At 44.4% G+C, this 21,858-nt stretch overlaps 1 protein-coding gene across 16 annotated transcripts in view; it reads left to right on the plus strand.

The window, feature by feature from the left end:
• CACNA1C (calcium voltage-gated channel subunit alpha1 C) overlaps positions 1 to 21,858 on the plus strand; it is a 550,248-nt gene that overhangs the window by 397,476 nt on the left and 130,914 nt on the right. For all 16 annotated transcript variants that reach the window (XM_060279995.1, XM_035127322.2, XM_035127323.2 and 13 more), the window contains 7 exons: positions 2,074 to 2,234; positions 4,486 to 4,711; positions 7,893 to 8,100; positions 8,968 to 9,088; positions 11,122 to 11,236; positions 12,395 to 12,515; positions 12,650 to 12,719. In XM_060279995.1, coding sequence (XP_060135978.1) covers positions 2,074 to 2,234; positions 4,486 to 4,711; positions 7,893 to 8,100; positions 8,968 to 9,088; positions 11,122 to 11,236; positions 12,395 to 12,515; positions 12,650 to 12,719 — 1,022 coding nt within the window. The remainder of the gene's footprint in view (positions 1 to 2,073; positions 2,235 to 4,485; positions 4,712 to 7,892; positions 8,101 to 8,967; positions 9,089 to 11,121; positions 11,237 to 12,394; positions 12,516 to 12,649; positions 12,720 to 21,858) is intronic.

Raw genomic sequence — 21,858 nt, forward strand, 5'->3', positions numbered from 1 at the left:
ATGAACATTCCATCTATCTTCTTGTTGCTCCTGTTGTAACTAGTAATGGCAATGGTATAGTGCCAGGTAAAGATTTTGATTGGTAGGCTGCTGAGCTACTTCCTTTACCACTCTGATGAAGAGGAAATCCAATTAAGATTGGAGTGGTTAACAAGACTAGCTACCACATTGGCGCCCCTGTGGCCATTGAAGCCATGATGAAGCGAAAACCCATTAAGAAAGAAAAGGGAAGTAAGTAATTAGAGGAGACTAAGAGTCTGGGCTGGTCTCCCAGGGCTTCTCCAGGCTTTTCCTTGAATATGCAGCTTTCACTGAAAAGGTGATTTGCTGCTCCCTCATGAGAATATTTCTGGCCTTGGAGCTTCTGAGTGTGTTGTGGGTAGGTGTCAAATGTGTTCATACATTTAGTAATGTCATAAGGCAACCTTCCCCAATCCTATTGGTGTACCTCAACCCCCATTGTCCCTGATAATTGGCCATGTTGGCTAGGAATTGGGTGGGTAGGGGCAAGATTGGAGAAGTGTGCCATAAGATGTTGTTCTTTAATAAGAATTGTAGAGGAGCACCTGTTTGTCTGATAAAGTGTTGCTGTAAGATTCACATTGTGTTTATAGCATGTTGTTTTACTGATTACTGATTTATAATGTATTTTGTGCTTATCCATAGCAAGAGATTGAGAGAGATAGGCATAGCCAAGGAAGATGCACATGCCACTTAATATGAGCTTTAAACACACAAACACAAACCCATTGCCTTTATTATCTAGGAGCCAAGTGTTGCTTGAAAACTGGTTGCTAGGCAAGCTAAATTGTGAAGAGTACGGGCTGTATAATTAGCTTTAAATACTTGGTGTGGTTAGTAATTACTCCCAGAAATCACTGTGACACACGTGAGGGGCTGCGTGTTCCAGGAAACATAACATAGCATTGTACTCACACTCCGTCTCAGCAAATAGTAGCCCTAGCTTTGGGTTCAAAGGACAAAATGCTAGACCTTGCTAACACAGTTTCTGAAAATAATTCTGGGCAAGGCAGTTTCTGTTGTTGTTGGGATCTTGATGGCTGTGAACCTCTGCTATGAAATTCTGAATAGTTGCATTTTATATTAGAGAGATAGGAAAGGGACAACTTTTCCATTGACTTCTATGGGCAAAGATTATGCCTGTAGTTATTTGGTAATTGAGAGATTAATGTTTTATGTAAAAGAGCCAGGGGAACATCTGTAGCTGCTGGTAGATGAAGATATAGCATCCTAGCCACCAACACTGACCACCCACTTTGGGGTGTTTAGAGCTCATCTTCATAAATTGGTTTCAAACTGAACAGCAGAGGTTGAACTTGGTGTTTGGGTCAGTGGCTTTGTGTGGTCTTGACTTCCATATGAAGAGAAAGCAAAAAAGGAAGCAATAAACAGCTCATTTTACCCATATCCAAGAGAATATTCTTTTTTAGAGTTGGGCCCAAGCTACTGCTGATTAAAAGGGGCATGTGCAACTGCAGTAAAGAATTTGCATGCCTATGTAAGTGTCCATTTTGTATAAACTCTTGCTATTCACAACTAGTAAAGCGAAATTTAAAGATTATAAGGAAGGAAGAAAACAGAGCTTGCACTATTATTTGTGTTGTTGTTGTTTAGTCGTTTAGTCGTGTCCGACTCTTCGTGACCCCATGGACCAGAGCACGCCAGGCACTCCTGTCTTCACTATGATTTGTAGCTTGCTACAAATGTGTGTACATTGCACCATGAAGTCAGTGCAACACAGGCAGGGCTATTCAAGAGACATAGTCTGCCCACTTTCATCAGCAGTCCATGCCCAAGAGGGCCTCTTGTACTATCAAGGCTCTGTAGGCTTCGCTGGACCACTGGACAACTATACTGAACAACGTGCAAATGTGTTGTCTTTTGCTTCTTTCCTTCCATGTCCAGGCAAACATAGAAAACACTCCTCTAGGAAGCTAGGCTAGTAAATACAAATTAATAATTGGAGGTCAAAGGTGACCTCATAGGGTTTTGTAAACAACTTGTTTGGTGCACACAGCAATCATAATTACAGGTTTCTTTCCATTTTTCAAGTCGCTACTGGCGTAGATGGAATCGGTTCTGCAGGCGGAAATGTCGAGCTGCTGTCAAATCCAATGTGTTCTACTGGCTCGTGATCTTCCTTGTGTTTCTTAACACCCTCACAATTGCCTCTGAACATTATAACCAGTCAGATTGGCTCACTGAAGTCCAAGGTATGAAGGATTCTGTTTTGTTAAAATAATGCTGTGTTTTATTTATGAGAGTGTACATAATATTACAGTTAATTGAAATTTTATTTATGTGTGCAGATAAACTGAACTTAGTGTTCAAAAAGTAAAACCATTTAATTGCATAAGTACCAGGGAAAAAATACAAAATATTAAAAACTGTACCTTCTCAAAATATTCTCTATTCTGCTCCATGGTTCTTATGATCATTTTTCTGGCCAGCTAGCATAGGGAAGGGAGAATATGAACAGGCACTAAGGTGCCACGATATGCAGCCCCATGTTCCAAGAGCATAATAGTATAATTAATCCATTAAACTAATCAAATAACTGGGTCCCCAGTGCTCTGTTCAACAATACAAACACAAGACACAGACTAGACTGAAACATCAAAACTATGTAATACAGGAATGGGGAACCTCTAACCTTTGGGCTTCGTGTCACCTCAGACATAAGGCCCCCAGGGCTCTTGCTCCTTGAACCATCTTCCTGATTCTGGACTTATCAGGAGATGTGGCAGGAGAGGGGAAAGCAGCAAATTGCAGATGCTGGGTGCCTGATCTGGATGGGTGTCTGGTATGAGAGTAAAGAGGCTTTAACCCTTTCCCCCTAACTGTGGTCTCTGATCTAAGTCAGGCCCTTGTGCCTGTAATTTCATTGCCCAAAATAATCTGTTAAAAGTTATGTTAAAAGCTATTTGCATTTGGGAGGGAAACAACTACTGTTTCCAGTGAGCAGTTTTTCACCAGTGGAAATTTCAATGGTGTGTGTGTGTGTGTGTGTGTGTGTGTGTGTGTGTGTGTGTGTAAGAGAATGTGGGGTATTGGAATGCAGCCTTCGGGGGGGGGTCCCCATCCCTTTTGTAAAGTCTTCTTGCATGTACTGTATATGCAGTTGCCCAACCTGGTTGCCTGATACCTTCACCTTTGCCCATGGACTTGTGTTCAGAGGAACCCCTGTGTATTTATTATGCATGTTCTGAGTGTTGTACAGGTTCTGGGGCATGTTTTAGAGTGTTCATTCTGTTCTCATGCAACATGTACAGGAATCTTTGGCCTCAGTCACACTATTCAAACTGAGCATGCACTCTATAAGACATCCAAAATTCCAACATGAGTGCACGTAACAGAAGCTTGTAGTGATGGACTAGCTGTATTTCAGGGAAGCTCATCTGCCATTGCTGACCTTCTCCATTGAGAAATTCCTGATAAGCTTCCAAATAATCACAGGATTCCTCAGAATGTAGTTTAAAAGCCATTTTTCTAGAATAAAGGACAGTCATAGCTATCTAGTAATTCTGACCGATGTACACAACACTGGAATAAATCAGGAGTGACTTTTCAGAGTTATATAAATTATGTTGCAGAGCAATCTCAACTGGGGGGCAGGGAATTAGTTGCAGAGTGGTGGAACCTCTGTCATGTGTAAGGCCCTGCTGGCTACTGCCAAGAAGGAAGAAGTGGGGTGTCGTCGTCGTCCCCCAGTTTTGCTGTAGCAGCTCCAGGGCTGGTGCAGTAGAGGAACTCAAGGATTGGGCTCTCAGGATCTTTGGGGCTTTTTCTGCCTCACTTTGCCAGTGGGAGGTTACTACCCACCTGGATATAGCTGTAGTGTCTGCCACTGCAGAATCTTCCCAATACTAGCATGCCTCTCTACCAGTGAACAGGTGAGAATATATGCCATCCTAAACCCTTCAGGAACAAAGAGTGTTGGGTTTGCAACCTCAGTCATTTGCAGCATATTTTAAGGGGGGAAACTTATTGTTTTGAGCTAATTTATAATGTGGCATTTAGCAGGACCAGCATCAGATGTGTGGTAGAATTCAGCTGCAACAGTTATCAGAAAAGGGAAACAAGAATAGAGATTAAACAAAATTATACTAAAATTCAAATAGAGTTTGGACATCAAGGGTTACATCTTGTTTTGTTCTAGTATTCAGATTTAGACCCACTGAAATTAATGGGCCTAAGCTAGTCATATCCAGTAATTGCTATGGGTGTGCCCTCTGTCTAACTAACATTGGCTACAACCCTAGGTTATCAACATTCAAAAAGTTGTCCAAAATGTCTCTAAAAACAAAACACAGGTTAAAAGTTCACAGTAATGAATTGTTGAAGGCAGCAGTTGCAAATTAGGATAAAACCTAATTTGAAGATTTCTGTTCTTATGGTCTTTCTGTTCTATTTGTCTTTTAGTGCCACTATAATGATCATTATTTGTCTATTTATTTTTATGAGACACTGCCAATAAGGTACTGCTGGCTCTTTTCACGGCTGAAATGCTCCTGAAGATGTACAGCCTGGGTCTTCAAGCCTACTTTGTTTCTCTCTTCAACCGCTTTGACTGTTTCATTGTGTGTGGTGGAATCCTAGAGACCATCTTGGTGGAAACAAAGATCATGTCACCACTGGGTATCTCAGTTCTGAGATGTGTGCGACTGCTAAGAATTTTTAAAATCACAAGGTATTTCTCTCCCCACCCCACCCCCTTAATTTTTATATTTAATGAAGTTTATGCAGCCCAAGGCAAATTGCTCATTTCTGTGTAGAAATCTTATGTGCAGTAATGTCTTAGGAAAATATTACTTTCTGGAATCATTTTTTACCAGTTATTCCATCCCTGACTCTCCCTTCTTGCCATATGTATGTGGCTGTTTAGATAATATATATCATTATTTGTTTTGTTTTCAGACTGTCTTATAACAAAGTTCCCAAATAATAAAAAATTATAATTTAGTAACAAGAATAATAAAGTACAGCATAAAAACAGGTGCAGAGAGTCAGGACAAAGTCTTCTCCTGGTGCCAAAATGACATTACGGTAGGCACTAAGTGAGCATTTCTGGGGAAGACAATCCATAGTTGAAGCTCCATCGCTGAAAAGGCCCCCTCTTCCATAGTTACACTTCACTTGGTGTGGGACATTTGGAGAAGGGCCTCTGAATATCTCAGGTTTCAGGTAGGTTCCTGTGAAGAGAGGTATCTCTCTTCCTTGTTCCTGTACCTTGGTTCTCGAACGGAATCCGTTCTGGAAGTCCGTTCAACGTCCAAAAATGTTCGAAAAGTAAGGTGCGGCTTCCTGCACTTAATCGAAAGCCACAGAAGCCGCATCAGATGTTCGGCTTCCAAAAAATGTTCACATACTGAAACACTCACTTCCAGGTTTGTGGCATTTAGGAGCCAAAACGTTTGAGTCACAAAGCGTTCGAGAACCAATCCTAGGCATAAAGTGCCTTAAAAATCAAAACCAGCACCTTGAATTGAATCAGGGTCAGAAATGGACTGAGAGCCAGTGAAGCACTGTTGTGATATACTTGTATTGCCTGGTCCCAGTTAGCCATCTTGCAGGCGTATTCTGAATTGACTGATGTTTCCAGACCATTTTCTATAATGACTAGTGGAATTCACCCCGTTTAAAAACGGGCGCTAGAACGCTGCTGTCGTGCAGCGCCGGCATGGGACGGAGCTTCGGAGGTCTCCGAAGCACCGTCTCATGCGGGAGGTGCGCAGCGAGGCGGCGGGGGGAGAGAAGCACTTCTCCCGCCCCCCCCCTGCCGCGCACCTCCCGCATGAGACGGGGCTTCAGAGACCTTCTCCGAAACTCCGTCCCATGCCGGCGCTGCGTGCCGAGGCGGCGGGGGGGAGCGCTTCTCCCCCCCCGCCGCCGCCTCGCCGCGCACCTCCCGCATGAGACGGGGCTTCGGAGAAGGTCTCCGAAGCCCCGTCCAATGTCGGCGCTGCGTGGTGAGGCGGGGGGGGAGCGCTTCTCCCCCCCACCGCCTCGCCGCACACCTCCCACATGAGACGGGGCTTCGGAGAAGGTCTCCGAAGCCCCGTCCCATGTCGGCGCTGCGTGGTGAGGCGGCGGGGGGGAGGAGCACTTCTCCCCCCCCTCCGCCGCCTCGCCGTGCACCTCCCGCATGAGACGGGGCTTCGGAGACCTTCTCCGAAACTCCGTACCATGCCGGCGCTGCGTGCCGAGGCGGCGGGGGGGAGGAGCGCTTCTCCTCCCCCCCCCGCCGCCTCGCCGCGCACGCCAAGCCAGTCCCCGAGCCGAAGTGCGGCGCGGCGGGTGCTTTTCGCCGTTTGCCTCCCCCTTCGCTCCGGGAAGGCAAACGGCGAAAAGCCCCCGCCGCGCCGCACTTAGGCTCGGGGACTGGCTTGGCGGCGGCGGGAAAAAGGGGAGGAATTCCTCCCCTTCTTCCCGCCGCCGCCAAGCCAAAGCCGGCTTCCCTCGGCGCCCGCTGCCGCTTCGGCTTCCTCGGGGAAGGCAACCAGGCGGGCTGTCTGCCTGCTTGTGTTCGCTGAGGAAGCGCCGTCCCATGCCGGCGGTGCGCGGCAAGGCTGCCGGGGGGAGCGCTTCTTTCCCCCCCCGCCTCACCGCGCACCTCCAGCATGAGACTGGGCTTCGGAGCGATGGTTGGCGGAGCGGCGGTTGGCCGTTGTCTCTCCGTCCAATCCCTGTGTCCCTGGGGCCCATGCGCAGTGACCCAGGGACACACGGGACAGCTTGGACGCAGGGACAACTTGGACTTTATTATATAGGATCCCACATACAGTACATTGCAGTAGTCCTCTTTTCCTCCAGCATTTCATAATCATAAGATATTTTGACTCCACAATGATGAAGATTCTCATAACCATTTGCGCAGCTCAACTCTATCTTCATTATATGACTCTTTGTGATGATAACTGCTTCATTGGCACAAAAGGTCTGCCTGTTACCTTAGGAACCTGCCTATTTTAAGTTCGCCACTAGAGGGCTGTCTCTGAGTGCTCTCATTATTATTGCTGCATTTTAGGCACCAGGTTAAGGATTTATTTTAAACCAGATTTTTAATGAAAATTATTAATGAATTTTTACCTGCCTTCTCTTTTAGATTCTGTTGAATTTTCTTGTGATGTTTTATCTTGTAGTTCTAGTGGTGTTTTATTAGCTGTCATTAGCTAATAAAATAACTTACACTCTTCTTTTATTGTTAGCTGCCTTGCAAATTTTAATTGAAAAGTGTGGTGTGAGTGTTTAAAACATATAAATAAATTGCACAAGGGCTGAAAGTTATCAAGATAAATTTGAATTCTGCTTTGTGGGATTGGCCCAGTATAAACATTATGATGACTCCACCGCAATTCCCCAGAAATCAAGAAGCCTGGTCCCCTTCATCCAAGAATGAGCACACACCAACCAGATTTTCAACCAATCTGGCTTTGATTCCAAACTGTTTTCCCATCTGTTCTTGTTGGTTTTCACTGAGCTGATTTCTTGAGTGAGGTATTCTGGCTTGCTTTGAACAGCTGTGAGTGTTGTAATGAGGTTGGCTAGAATGTAACTTACTGAAGCAGCACCTACTAATTACTGTATATTCATAACACTTTTTTAAAAGTAATCTTCCCGGCATGATAGGTGCAGAAGTGGTGGAGGACTTGTGTGTTTTTCACATGTGGCCTTAAAAATGCTCATTAACTGCCGTAGGTCCCATTATCTTAGGGAAGCTCATGAATGATTCATTTTTTCACAGGCTGTTTGGAAAAGGCATGTTTATAGACACCAGACAGCCTTCCGGAAGGTGATACAGTACCTGATGCAGATGAGCAGTATCTGCTTTGGACAGAAGAAATGTAACCACCTTTCTTTTGGCTCTTCAGGTATTGGAACTCTTTGAGTAATTTGGTGGCTTCCCTGCTCAACTCTGTGCGCTCCATCGCCTCCCTGCTGCTACTTCTCTTCCTCTTCATCATCATCTTCTCCCTCCTAGGGATGCAGCTCTTTGGGGGCAAGTTTAACTTTGATGAGATGCAAACCAGGAGAAGCACATTTGACAACTTTCCCCAGTCGCTGCTCACTGTGTTTCAGGTATGGCTTTATTTGATTTATTTAAATGACCGTAGATTCTGTGACAGTGTAACATGGTGAATAAAGCTCTTGTGCCAATAAAATTATAATAAAATTAATTAAAAGCCAGTTGGAGTTAAAAATAATAATTTTGCAGCATTTTCTAAAAGCAGGTGGAGATGTGCTAAGGTGGGCCTCCTTGGGGACAAGATTTTCATAACAAAGGGGCCACATCTGAGAGGTTCTATGGCCTAACCTCTCATGGAGGAATGGGCTTATTATGGGGAGAAGGACTCTTGGGAGATGCAAAGCTCAAGTTATTTAGTTAACAACATTGTTGGGGCTACTTCAAACCTATAGAAGCAGCATGTGGTACAATCTTGGAGGACTATACCATTTTAGACTAATGCTGTGAGATCTCATAAAAGACTCCCTGTTGTGAATAATCTGCATAAGAGATGTATTCAATGCCTGTTCTAGAATCTAGACTGTCCTCATTGTGCCCAAAAGAGCACATCAAATGTTAACACTAAATCTACTTTTCAGCTGTGTCCCCAGTCAAATTTTAAACGAGTCCTTAGTGTGTGATATCTATGTCACAGGTGTCACCAGAGAGGCTACAAGACATTTGTAATGTCAATTAATGTGCAAAGACAAGCTACTGTACAGATGATGGATAAAGATGCCCGTTCCTCTCAGTAGTACATGGCAAATGCCAAGGCACTTCTCCTCCATAACCCACATTAAGAATGGAGGTTGCAGTACATGTTAGGAAGGGCTTCTTTAAGATAGAATTTTGTGTTCTTTCCTCTAACAGATTTTTTTGCAGGTTTTCTGCAGGCTGTCTAACATTGTGTCCCTCCCTATTGGTGGGAATGTGTCATTTAGATCCTGACTGGGGAGGACTGGAATTCGGTGATGTATGATGGGATCATGGCTTATGGCGGCCCCTCTTTTCCAGGAATGTTGGTCTGTATTTACTTCATAATCCTCTTCATCTGTGGAAACTGTATCCTTTGCTACTACCTTTGTGTTCTTTGACAACTGGGCTGAACTGTAGGGACAGCATTAAAGGTTGATATGGTTAGGCACACGCTGAGGTCCATGACTGAGCCAAAGGGCTACTGCTAACTGGAGCTTCTTGGTCCCTAGTGCTCTTCTCCCTCGCTACCTGCACCTGCTTCCTCAACTAACTTTTCATTTTGACTGAATATGTCATTCTCTCACCTGCTTCTTTAGGAGGGATAGATGGATGAGTGAGTAGAGACAATAGGGAGAACAGCAAAGAGATATTTGGTACCTTAAAGACAAATACATTTTTGTTACCTAAATTTTCATGGACCAGTACCCACTTTTTCTGATGCAAGTAGTGTTGAGGAGCAGAGCAGAGGAGATGCAGTTAAAAGAATCAAAAGCAGGTGCATCCCACAGTAATGATAGCAATGAGGAAGTGATCCCACTGAGGGCATTTTGCAGGATCTTAGTAATTCAAAACCTGAAGCTGGCACTTAAGTAGTAAGACCCTGCCACTTACTATAATTTAAAAAACAGCAAAAGGAAAGGAGAGGAAGATTTTTGAAGTACAAAAAAGAACCATGTTATCATTGTTTTATTGAGTATGCTTACATTAATATACTAAAGAAGTGAAGTTTTTGTTACAAATGTGGGTTTTTTAAACATGGAAATTTCTTTGAAAAGAAAATCCATCTTAAACTATAAAAAATAATATGAAGAATTGCAGCATTCTGTGTATTTCTAACTAGTATGGTAGCATAGCGCTCAGCTTTCTTAAACTGATCACATACGTCTTCAGAAAAGCACCAAATTAGCACCATGTGTGGACTAATCACATGATGATTTTAAGATATGGAGGCATGTAATATTGTGCATGTGTTCCATATGCAGCTGATTTAATATTTGAATATTAATAACACATAGTGAGTCGTTAAAAAATTGTGCACATTTCCATTGATGTGCCAAATTTACAGGAATCATTTGTAGATCTGGAGCATGTGATATTGTACAGGGGTGGGTGGGCCATATTTCTGTGGACAATTTTCTAATAGGTCAAAAATTGGTTATGGACCCACTGGATGCAGAGGAGGCTAGAGGGGAGGGGACACGAGAGGCAGAGATGAGTCAGGCTACTGAAGAAGCCTGGGGGGTGGGCTCCCCCTCCTGCTATGACCACTTCTCCTCCCCTCTGGTCTCCTAGAACCAGAAAAGGTATGAAGAGGACAGAACACAGACAGAAAGGGCATCAAGAGTCTCAGATTGCTTGGAAAGGGCCAGGGGAGGAGAAAACTTAGGGAGCTGTGAGAAGGTGGGGACCTTCAGTCCTTGCAGCTGCCTCATTGGGGCAAGAACTACTAGGAAGAGTTGCTATATTCACTGGCCCTGGCCTCCTGTGCTGTTTTGTTTCTTTGAATGAAGAGAGTTAACTTTACTGACACGATATGAGTTATTGCTGACCTGCCCTGACACTATATAGCAAACTCTCAGATTATGGCCAGAACAAAAACAGGAAAGTGAGTGCAATGGCATGTTGTAGGTCAGGGGTAAGGAACCTCTGGGTTATGGGCCTGATTAGGCCTACCAGGCCTCCTCATTAGACTCACAAAGTCATTTCATCCAAGCCACGGCCACCAGTCTTACACCTGAGATCATATAAGGATCAGGTGTGGGACAGATAAATGTGGAGCTTGAACAAAAGGGGCTTTGAAGCCACTGCAGGTCAGCTGATCAATGGTGCCTGTAAAGCCATTTGTGCAGCAGTTCCCCCGTACCAACACTCAGTTGATTATCAAAGCTTAGGAAGTGCTGCACACTTTTCTGGCCTGTAGTTTGATTTCAACCTCTGCAGGCAAAAATGGGGCCCCTGACATCAGGTGATTGACAGGTAGGCGGTCCCACCCACCTGTCAAACTTGGCATGCTGGTCTGTGTGGAGCTAAGCATCATTCCCACTAGCCGGATCTAGTTTCCAACCTCCGTAGTTGGGGCTGCATCTAAGCATGTTTTCTTTAATGAAACATGTAAACAGACATCTTGCTAAATGTCTTTTTGGCCATTGCTGTGGACAACCTTGCTGATGCTGAGAGCCTGACATCTGCTCAAAAAGAGGAAGAAGAGGAAAAAGAAAGGAAAAAACTAGCTAGGTAAACCCTTTGTTTCTAGTTTGGTATAAAACAATGTCCCTAGATGGTTCTTGATAGTAAAGGCATGTCCAATCAGCCACATTTTTCATCCCTGGTTTGGTATTGTAACTTACAGGTAGGATAAAAGTAGATTATCTTTCCCTTCTGTGTTCATTCTGATAAGCCAACTATTCAAATGGCAGCGTTGACAACATGGTACTGGTCAACCATGTTGGCTCACTAGAGACTAGTGCTTCCTGTGGCTCGGTTTTAAACATCAGAATGGCCAAAACCACTCAGTGCCCAAAATTAATGCTTCTGTGCATGTGTGTCTCAAAACAGATTTGGTGGTTACATGTTATTCAGCCAGCATCTGTTAATCTTTCAAATTCTGTGGAAACTTCCATCAGATGAAAAAGCATCTGTAAAGTGGGTGGAGAGAGAGAAAAAGAATGAAAATAAGTTTCTTTCCCCCTCTACCCCCTGAAAAGCCCCTCTGGAAAACTGGGGCCATTCTGAATTATGTGGGATGAGGCATGGGAGCTGCAGAGGGGAGGAGAGCATGAGAAAGTTTTCTTCCATGAATTTCCTTAAATTACCATAGGCTGCAAACCACTGTATTTTTGAAATTCTCTTATTATATAGTTAACGGCATGTCACCAGCTCAAATTAATGAGAGGTGAGGACTGTGTTATAATAGAAATGAAATGGTTGAGCTGATAGCCTAGGAGGGTCCTCAAAGCCATCCCTTTTCATACTCTAATGACCTCCTATGAGAAGGCATTATTTTCTTCTCACAATATCAAATTCTTCTTCATGAATATGAAACAGACATTGTTCATTGGAGTTTCAATATTGGGGGGGGGGGGTCAGCAAGAATAAAGGAGATAGGGGAACACCTCTGCCTCATGTTCCTGTCAGAATTGTACCAAGTGCTTGTTGACATGATAAGCTATGCACTTGGACAGTTGGACAGTGTTCTCGAAGCTATGAACATGAGTCTGACCAAACTGCGGGAGGCAGTGCAAGACAGGAGTGCCTGGTGTGCTCTGGTCCATGGGGTCACGAAGAGTCGGACACGACTAAACGACTAAACAACAACTCATGGAAGTCTGTAACAGAAAACACCATTCCATATTTTGTGAACATTTGCATTTCCCTTTTTTGCTGAATTATTAGGACTGCTAGTCCTGAAAAGAAACAGGAGCCTGAGAAGCCAGCTGTGGAGGGGGAGACAAAGGAGGAGAAAATTGAACTGAAATCGATCACTGCCGATGGAGAATCTCCACCTTCTAATAAGGTCTGCTGCTGGTTACCTCCCAACTTGCTTTGCCTAATCATATTTATGAATGAATGAATGAATGAATGAATGAATAAAATGGGATGAATGACCAAAGCAAGCTTTATTATGGTTTTCCCTTTTCTTTTTGCCAGAGCAATGTAGATGAATATCAGCCTAATGAAAATGAAGAAAAGAATCCTTATCCTACTACAGAGACAACAGGTAATTCACTGTTGTGCTCACTTCCCCACCCCCCACACTAGCACAAGAAACTGAAGCTTTAAACACCGAATGCAGTTCCAGCTGGATCACAAATAGATCCATATCACGCAATAAAAGATCATCAGCTGATATTGTACTTGACAAGATGGAATCATCTCTTTAGTTCTATGGAAACAGATATTTGCCAGATCCAGATGGGAGACATTCCTAGATTGAGATGATGCCTCCTACTGGAGGATCAGGCAGGGTCATTTCAAGCCTGTTGCCTCCTCTCCAAAGGGAGGAGTCATATTTCTAGCCAGACCAACCCTGCCTGCGGTTGGTGAAGGCTGGGTTCTTGTGTACTCTTGCTGTCAGTCAGTTTTTTCTGTCCCTAACGTCTGTCCTTTTCTTGTGGTGCTATTACTTGGATCTATGAGTGTTTTCTCCTCTCTGGTGTTTATTTTTCTCTTGACTTTTTGTTTGTGTTCCTGTCTTTTTCTTCCCTGGTTGCTGTGCTTTCCCTCCTCTTCTCATTGTTGTCCTTTCTGAATGGTGTGGAGGAAGGGGAGAATTTCTTTGAATCTGGTGGGTCTTACTAGATCCTGGAATGCATTGCACCTCTGATGGGGCAGTCTTTGGGCACACGAGTGTGGTGGGTGGCATGTCCACTAACAAGCAGGACTGCCGTTTTGTTTTCTCTTGTTGCTTGAAGCAGCCGTTTTCCTCTGTGCCTTTTTTCTGGATGGTCCACAATAATCAACCAGCATAGCCATCAGTGTTGGACTACCCCCACTGTCAGGCTGGTGATTGCCCAGTCATTTGGTGGTTCCTGGCATTGTGATCCCAGCTATATAACCAGCAGGTACACTAGTGCCTGGAAGTAGGGTTGTTATTGCACACTGTTGACAAGTGGTTTGGCATGCTGAAATTGTTTCCCATCTTTTTTTTTCTGAGGTTTTGGGAAACTGTTTGCATATTTTTGATGACTCTATCTCTCCTTTATGTGGGCTCCTGCTATTATGGTTTCCCAACAGTGGACTGGTTTGACTGCAGCACCTCCTTGGCTAACAGGTCTCTGTGTTTGAACCCATCTCTGTAGCTTTTAGGCCAGCAATGCATACATCATTACTACAGAGACTCCTGGTGTCTTTTCCTGGGAAGGAGGAATTCCATTGTTTTTTCTCCTGGGTCAGGAAGTTTATTTTCCAGGAGATTCAGAAAGGTTGGGTATTCCTTGCAGTGTAGTTCTGAGGGAGGGGAGAGGAAGGACCCCATCTACAAAGTCTTACAAGCACCATAAATAGAACAGGGGGCAGCAAATTCTAGTTCTGTGGGATCCCCACCTCCTCCCTGTTCTTCCAGGGCTGTTTCTTCAAGTCAGCCCAGGTCTCATGCTATGAAATGTGTGGTGGAGATGGGGCCTGTTGTTGCTGGGACAGCTGGCATAAAAGAGTCAGGAGCTGCTGATCCTGAGGCTAGAAGGAAGTATCAGCAGGCAACTCTGGTGGTGAGCTCTGAAGCCCCTTTTTCTTATATGGATCCCCCTGTCCCCCTGAGAGGAAGGGTAGGTGAGGAAGGGCTGGAGGTAGTTCAGTCTGAAATTATTTGCTTCTGATGTTTTTCTGGTCCTTTTGGCCAAGGCTCACAGGGTCCTAGAACTGACTTAGGAAGATCTTCATGTGCAGTCTTTTTCCTCTCAGCCCTTGGATGTGGGTGCAAAGAGGGTCTTCCCTACTTCTTTGAACAAAGTCCTGCATGTAGCAAAAAAAAAAATAGATACAACAGAGCCATCTTAGACCTCAGTAGGCTCAGCAAATGTGTGGAGAAGAAATGCTTCAGACTTTGAGGTCCATCATGGCAGCACTAAGAAGAGGAGACCTTGATTGATGTCTCCATGCCTCGATCCAACCTTCCATTGGTGGTTTTTCCAGTTCACCTACAGTGAGAATAGCTACCATTACCAGGCATTGCTTTTTAGTCTCATTTAGCAATGAGGATCTTCACCAAGGTATTGATAGCACTGGGCTCATTTTCACACCATAGGCATTTGCAATAATCCATATCTGGGCAACATTCTGATCCGTGCTCCATCCAGGGGCCAGGATCTTCAGGTGACCATGGCAACAGTCTCCTGCCTGCATGACCTAGGATTTGTGATTAATGTGAAGAAGACTGCCCTCTCTCCCACTTACCGTAGTATTGGGCACACTTTGGGGTTTGCCTGGACACAAATTAGTTCTCCATGTGTCTGACATTAGAGTGAGTGACAGCACTTCATCTTGCCCTGGGCACTGCTTAGTGGATCTGATAGCTTGGTGTCATGTTTTGACTTTATGTCATGGACTCAGCTGCACACTCGATCACTGCAAAGACCCTTATCAGAACCTCATTGCAGTGAGGCATCATCTGCAGGTGGAAATCCTATTGACAATGAAGAAATAACTGGTCTAGTGGCTGACTCCATAGCACCTAACTGTGGGTGCATCTCTGGAGGAGCCTTCCCAACTGGCACTCATGACTTGTATATCTGCAGTTGAGGAACTTTTCTAGTTAATAAGGCCACTCAGGAGGTGTAGACCACTGAGTAAACGCAGTTGAGCATCAATGGAGTTGGACCCAAGCAACTGGAGATGGACATCTAGGGCCATCATCTTCTGGTCAGGATGGATAACCCATCTGCCAAAGCTCACATCAGTTATTAGTGAGGTGTGAAATTGATGGTGGAGACGGACAAACTTCTGAGATGAGTGGAGCAGCATTTATTCAGCTTGAAGGTAGAACATTTAGCCAGAGTGGACAACCAAACAGCAGACTGGTTGAGCCAGGTATCAACAAGGGAGGCCAAGTGGCAGTTAAAACCCCTGGTGTTTTGTCTAGTAGTCCACTGTTTGGATCAGTCAATAATAGATCAGTTTGCTTCATAGTACAATGGCCAGCTGGATACCTTTCTCTTGTTTTCAGTCTCTGGGACCATGGGGTATGGATGCTTTAGAGATTGAGTGCCCTCTGGGGTTGCTATATGCCTTTGCACTGTTTAATGCAGAAAATGCTTAAGAAGGATCATCAGTGTAGGCTAAAGTGATGCTGACGGCCACTTACTGGCCAAGGAGGCCTTGGTTCCTGGACCTGGTGAATTTGGCAGTATAGGATCTTTTAATATTGCCAGTTTGGGAGGACTGAGCAATGTACTGGCTAGTCTTGAAGGCCCACCTTTGTCTGCTCACCCTCTTTGTAAAAGATTTATTAAAAGTGTGGCACTTGTTGCTCCTCCACTTGTCCATAGATTGTTTTTCTTAAAAATTGAATCGGGTGCTCCCAGTTCTTATGGGACCTCTTTGAGATGATGGCCACTTGCACTCTGAAATGGTTGACCTTTAAAGTCATCTTTTGGGTGGCTATCACTTCAGCCAGATGTGTTGGAGCTGGAAGCTGACCCCTGCATTTTATTTTCCATCCTGATAAAGTGGTTCTCTGAACTCCATTTTTCTTAGGTCACAGGATGTAAACCTATCTTTGTTTGGCAAGAATCCTTCCTACTTCCAATAATGTGAATAGCATACTTTTTTCATTTTTATCTCAAGAGGTCATGCAATTTCAGGAAGTGTGAGTAGCTGTTTGTGTCTTATTTGGGCTTCTCTGTTGGGAAAAGAACATCTCATCATCCTCCGTTTCCCATTAGCTTCAGGAGGCAGTTAGTGAAGTGTATTGTTCACTGGGTCAATTGCATCCCAAATCATCACAGCTTATTCTTTGAGAAGTGCTGCAGTCTTGGTTGCCTTGAAGAGAACTTTTGGTGGGGGGTATCTGTGGGACAGCTACATGGACCTCCCTGGCCCTTTCTCTAGACATCACAAAATTGTTTTGTGGTAGCTGACACAAATTTTCATCGGACTGTGTTGCTGAGGCCTATGAATGAGTAAAGTGATTGGCAGAGGAAGTCCCCTCTGGGTTTCTGCTTGCAGCTGTGTTATATGCCAGTCTAGAAATGTCTTCCATATAGATTTGGCAAAAACAGAAAATTGTTTTACCATAAATTTCTGTTTGAAGATCCAGATGGAAGACATTATGCACACCTCTCCTTCCCCTGCTTGCATTTGGCAGGGAGGGAACTAGTTTATGGATTTGCCTGCTTTGTCAGATACTGTTAGGGCTCTTTTCCTTCTTAGGACATTATCTTCTGGGGGGGTGGAGTAAGGGGTTCCTGTGTTGTTTCTGGCAGTTCAGTTTCTGTTCTTTGTCTCTGGGTTTTTCTGTTTTTTTTCTTGTGAGTCTTTTTCAGTTAGGCCCAGGGTTTGTGGTTTGCCAGTCCAACAATCGATTTGGGGTTGAGGAGTTGTCTATGCTTTCTAGAGAGGTGACTCCTCCCCGTGGAGAGGAGGCAAAAGGCTTGAAAGGACCCTTCCTGGTACTCCCGTAGGACTGTAGGAGACGTCATCTGAGTCTAAGAATGTCTTCCATCAGGATCTTAAGAAATTCATGGTAAAACAAATTTCCATTTTTATTATATACAGTATTGTATGTTCTAGTCACAGCTATATGCAATCTGTGTTACAGCTGTGAGCAGCCAGTGGTGTGTCACGTTTTGCAGCCTTACCAGCTGAAAATTAAGCAGATCTGTATATATCTGCTTAATCAACATGTCTTTTCTTGTTTCTCCTAGCCAAGGGGATGGAGCAAAAACCTTGCTGCCTACCCACTGGAAAGGCAACTGGGGGTCTACTCACATCAGCATTGGGTTTGTGGGAAGATAATGTGAATTGCCTTATACACCATGACTCCCTTTCTGCGATGAGCTGGTTGTACATGCCTGATATATGGCTTTCATTGTTTTTTCAAAGGTGCCATTTTAGTGCTACCGAAACACTGGTGTGCCAGTGGATTAATTCAGCCACTGTGTACAGAAGTTGTGTAAATCATTGCTGAATTAGTATGGTTTTGTGGGCAGGATGTTTGACTTGGAAACAAGTTCATACTCAACTATGAACTTGTTTGGTGGCCTTGGATAAACCACTGTCTGCAGTAGCAGTTGGCAGGATAGGGTGGGCTGTGCTATTTACCTGGCTTCTCAATACCAGTGTTACTGCTGGTTATCAAGGAGGAGAGAATCACTGTGTCTATACCTCACCTACTTCCTCACTCCCTTCCCCACTCAATAGCAGGCTGCAACCAAAGCACTGGGAAGCAAAAAAAACACACGACAACATTTTGGCCCATTACCTCTGACCGCTACTGACTATATGTCTCAGTACTTCTGACTCCATCTCTGAAATGAGAATGAGAGTGGCTTGGTTTGTAGGGGAGTTTTAAGTACAGTGGTACCTCGGTTTAAGTACACAGTTGGTTCTGGAAGACTGTACTTAAACTGAAGCGTACTTAACCTGAAGCAAACTTTCCCATTGAAAGTAATGGAAAGTGGATTAATCCGTTCCAGATGGTCCACGGAGTACTTAAACTGAAGCGTACATAACTCGAAGTATGGTTCTGGAAGTCTGTACTTAACCTGAAGCGAACTTTCCCATTGAAAGCAATGGAAAGTGGATTAATCCATTCCAGACAGGTCCACAGAGTAATTAAACTGAAAGTACTCAAACCGAGGCGTACTTAAACCGAGGTATGACTGTATGAATCTTGTCTTTGTACATTATGTATTTTCACCTCTTAAAAGCTCTAAAGAAAACCTCAATAGTTACCAAAACATATTCTAAGTCTGCCATGCATGAAATATTTGTCTTAAGACCAAACTAGATGTTACATGCAATTCTGAGTTATTTCCTTCTGCATGTTTCTTGCTTATTTTTGCTGTTACCAAAACTATAGTGGAAGTCTGGAAAACAGCAGGGAACGGAGAGGTACTCTAACCTTTTCTCCTCTAACTTCAGTTTTCCAGCTCAAAATCATCTCCCTAGGCCACAGCTTTCCCTACAAGGAAAAACATAATGGGTGGTTTGGAGTTGGAAAATATAGAACCATAGAATTGTAGAAAAATTCCTTCAGTAGCACCTTAAAGACCAACTAAGTTTTTATTTTGGTATGAGCTTTCGTGTGCATGCACACTTCTTCAGATACACTGGAAACGGGTGGCTCCATGGATTTAAGCTTGGTTAAAACCTGGAATGAATAGAGACATCGGATTCTTATCTCACTATGCATGATCAAGCTTTCTTTAGCGCCTCAGCCCTTGTCCCCCCCCCCAGGACTAATTGCAGCCATCAGCAGCCATTAACAGCCATCCACAGGTTTACCACTCCCACCAGCCCATCACCCATTCCCACCCACCCCCACCACCCTCTGTATATATATATAAGGGTCTGACACTTCCGTTTCCAGTGTATCTGAAGAAGTGTGCATGCACACGAAAGCTCATACCAAAATAAAAACTTAGTTGGTCTTTAAGGTGCTACTGAAGGAATTTTTTTATTTTTGCTTCGACTCAGACCAACACGGCTACCTACCTGTAAATAGAATTGTAGAGTTAGAAGGGTCCCCAAGGGTCATCTAGTCCAAACCTTTGCAATAGAGGAATTTCAGCTAAAGCATCCATGACTGATGGCTTTCCAACCTCTGCTTAAAAACCTCCAAGGAAGGAGAGTCTACAAACTGAGGGAGACTGTTCCACTGTCGAACAGTTCTTATTGTCAGAAATTTCTTCCTGGTATTTAGTAAGAATCTCCTTTCTTTTAAATGATTGGGGGGAGGGGCGTTAAACACAAAGACTGCTTTTGTAGTGTGTCCTTAAGACATTTGCTTCTGAGGAGCATCATCATCTGGGGGGTTGCCCTATATGCCCTATATCAGGCCTCATCATGGGACTGAAACTGCCTTGGTCGCACTGGTTGATGATCTCCGGCGGGCTAGGGACAAAGGTGAGAGCTGTTTCCTAGTTCTGCTGGATCTCTCAGCGGCTTTTGACACCATCGACCATAACATCCTTCTGAACCGTCTAGAGGGGTTGGGAGCTGGGAGCACTGTCATACAGTGGTTCTGCTCCTTCCTCCTGGGCCTGTTCAGAAAGTGGTGGTGGGGGATGAGTGCTCAGACCCCTGGGCTCTCACTTGTGGGGTGCCTCAGGGTTCTGTCCTCTCCCCCATGCTTTTTAACATCCATATGCAGCCGCTGGGAGAGATCATCAGGGGGTTTGGGCTGGGTGTTCATCAGTATGCGGATGATACCCAGCTCTACCTCTCTTTCAAATCAGAACCAGTGAAGGCGGTGAAGGTCCTGTGTGAGTGTCTAGAGGCAGTTGGAGGTTGGAGTGTGGCTAACAGATTGAGGTTGAATCCTGACAAGACAGAAGTACTGTTTGTAGGGGACAGGAGGCGAGCAGGTGTGGAGGACTCCCTGGTCCTGAATGGGGTAACTGTGCTCCTGAAGGACCAGGTGTGCAGCCTGGGATCATTTTGGACTCACAGCTGTCCATGGAGGTGCAGGTTAATTCTATAACCAGGGCAGCTGTTTATCAGCTCCATCTGGTACTCAGGCTGAGACCCTATCTGCCCGCGGACTGTCTCGCCAGAGTGGTGCATGCTCTAGTTATCTCTCGCTTGGACTACTGCAATGCGCTCTACATGGGGCTACCTTTGAAGGTGACCCGGAAACTACAATTAATCCAGAATGCGGCAGCTAGACTGGTGACTGGGAGCAGCCGCCGAGACCACATAACACCGGTCTTGAAAGACCTGCATTGACTCCCAGTACGTTTCCAAGCACAATTCAAAGTGTTGGTGCTGACCTTTAAAGCCCTAAACGGCCTCGGTCCAGTATACCTGAAGGAGCGTCTCCACCTCCATCACTCTGCCCGGACACTGAGGTCCAGCGCCGAGGGCCTTCTGGCGGTTCCCTCGCTGCGAGAAGCCAAGTTACAGGGAACCAGGCAGAGCGCCTTCTTGGTAGTGGCACCCACCCTGTGGAACACCCTCCCACCAGATGTCAAAAAGAAAAATAACTACCAGACTTTTAGAGGACATCTGAAGGCAGCCCTGTTTAGGGAAGCTTTTAATCTTTAAGAAATTAGTGTATTTTAATATTTCTGTTGGAAGCCGCCCAGAGTGGCTGGGGGAACCCAGCCAGATGGGTGGGGTATAAATAATAAATTATTATTATTATTAGTAGTAGTAGTAGTAGTAGTAGTAGTATATATTTGCATGTAATTTCCACAATCATGTATATTTATTCCTGTTTTGCTTATCAGCTGCTCTGTGATCATTGAATATGATGGATTCCTTATTAGCAAACCAAACCTGTGGTACTGCAGATGTGAACAATGTTTTCTCATATCACCCATCTGGAACAGCATCTGACTTTAGACCTCTTCTTGTACTCTGCATGCAGGTGCTCTTGTTAAGCCAGGCTTTTGCTATATCCAGACAACTCTGGATATCATTGTTTTTATCCTGCATCAGCTATTTCAAAGAATTTTTTTAAAATCTCAAGTCTTATTACCAAATATTCTTTTCCAGATACCACCAGCCCATCTTCTAGAAATCTCTCATCTTCTAGAAATCTCTCATAGTCACCAAATCCCTCAAAAGTGTTATTTTATCTGCTGCTTCAATGAGATCAATTCCTTTCTTCAAGCATATTTTTCAGCCTGCCCAACCAGATTGGGCTTGCCTATCAGAAGGTTGGCAGTTCGAGTCCACCCAACAGGGTGAACTTCCATTAATGTCCCAGCTCCTGCCAACCTAGTAGTTTGAAAACATTCCAGTGTGAGTAGATAAATAGGTACTACTGTGGTGGATCATGGTGTCCCATTGCACCAGAAACAGTTTAGTCATGCTTGCCACATGACCCGGAAAGCTGTCTGCCGACAAACACCAGCTCCCTTGGCCTGAAGCGAGATTAATGCCACAACCCATAGTCAAGTCTGCCTGGACTTAACCATCCAAGAGTCCTTTACCTTTTACCTGTCCTGTTGAAGTCATGGATAGACAAATTTGGCTCACTGCAGTCCTTTTAGGGAGTTTTGTGGTAATGGGAATCCTTACAAATAGGTAATCAGACAGTCTTTGACTGTAACTACCTTGCCCGTCTGCAAGCTTTTGAGCAGGTTTCCCAATCTAAATTATGTCCAGGAAGGTGTTTCTCAGTTTCCACTAAATGGCAGCTGATATTCATAGTTCAGCAACAGGACAGATTGCTGCATGATATGCTTGCTTTC

This window comes from Zootoca vivipara, chromosome 10, assembly GCF_963506605.1.
Source record: "Zootoca vivipara chromosome 10, rZooViv1.1, whole genome shotgun sequence".
Lineage (NCBI taxonomy): Eukaryota > Metazoa > Chordata > Lepidosauria > Squamata > Lacertidae > Zootoca > Zootoca vivipara.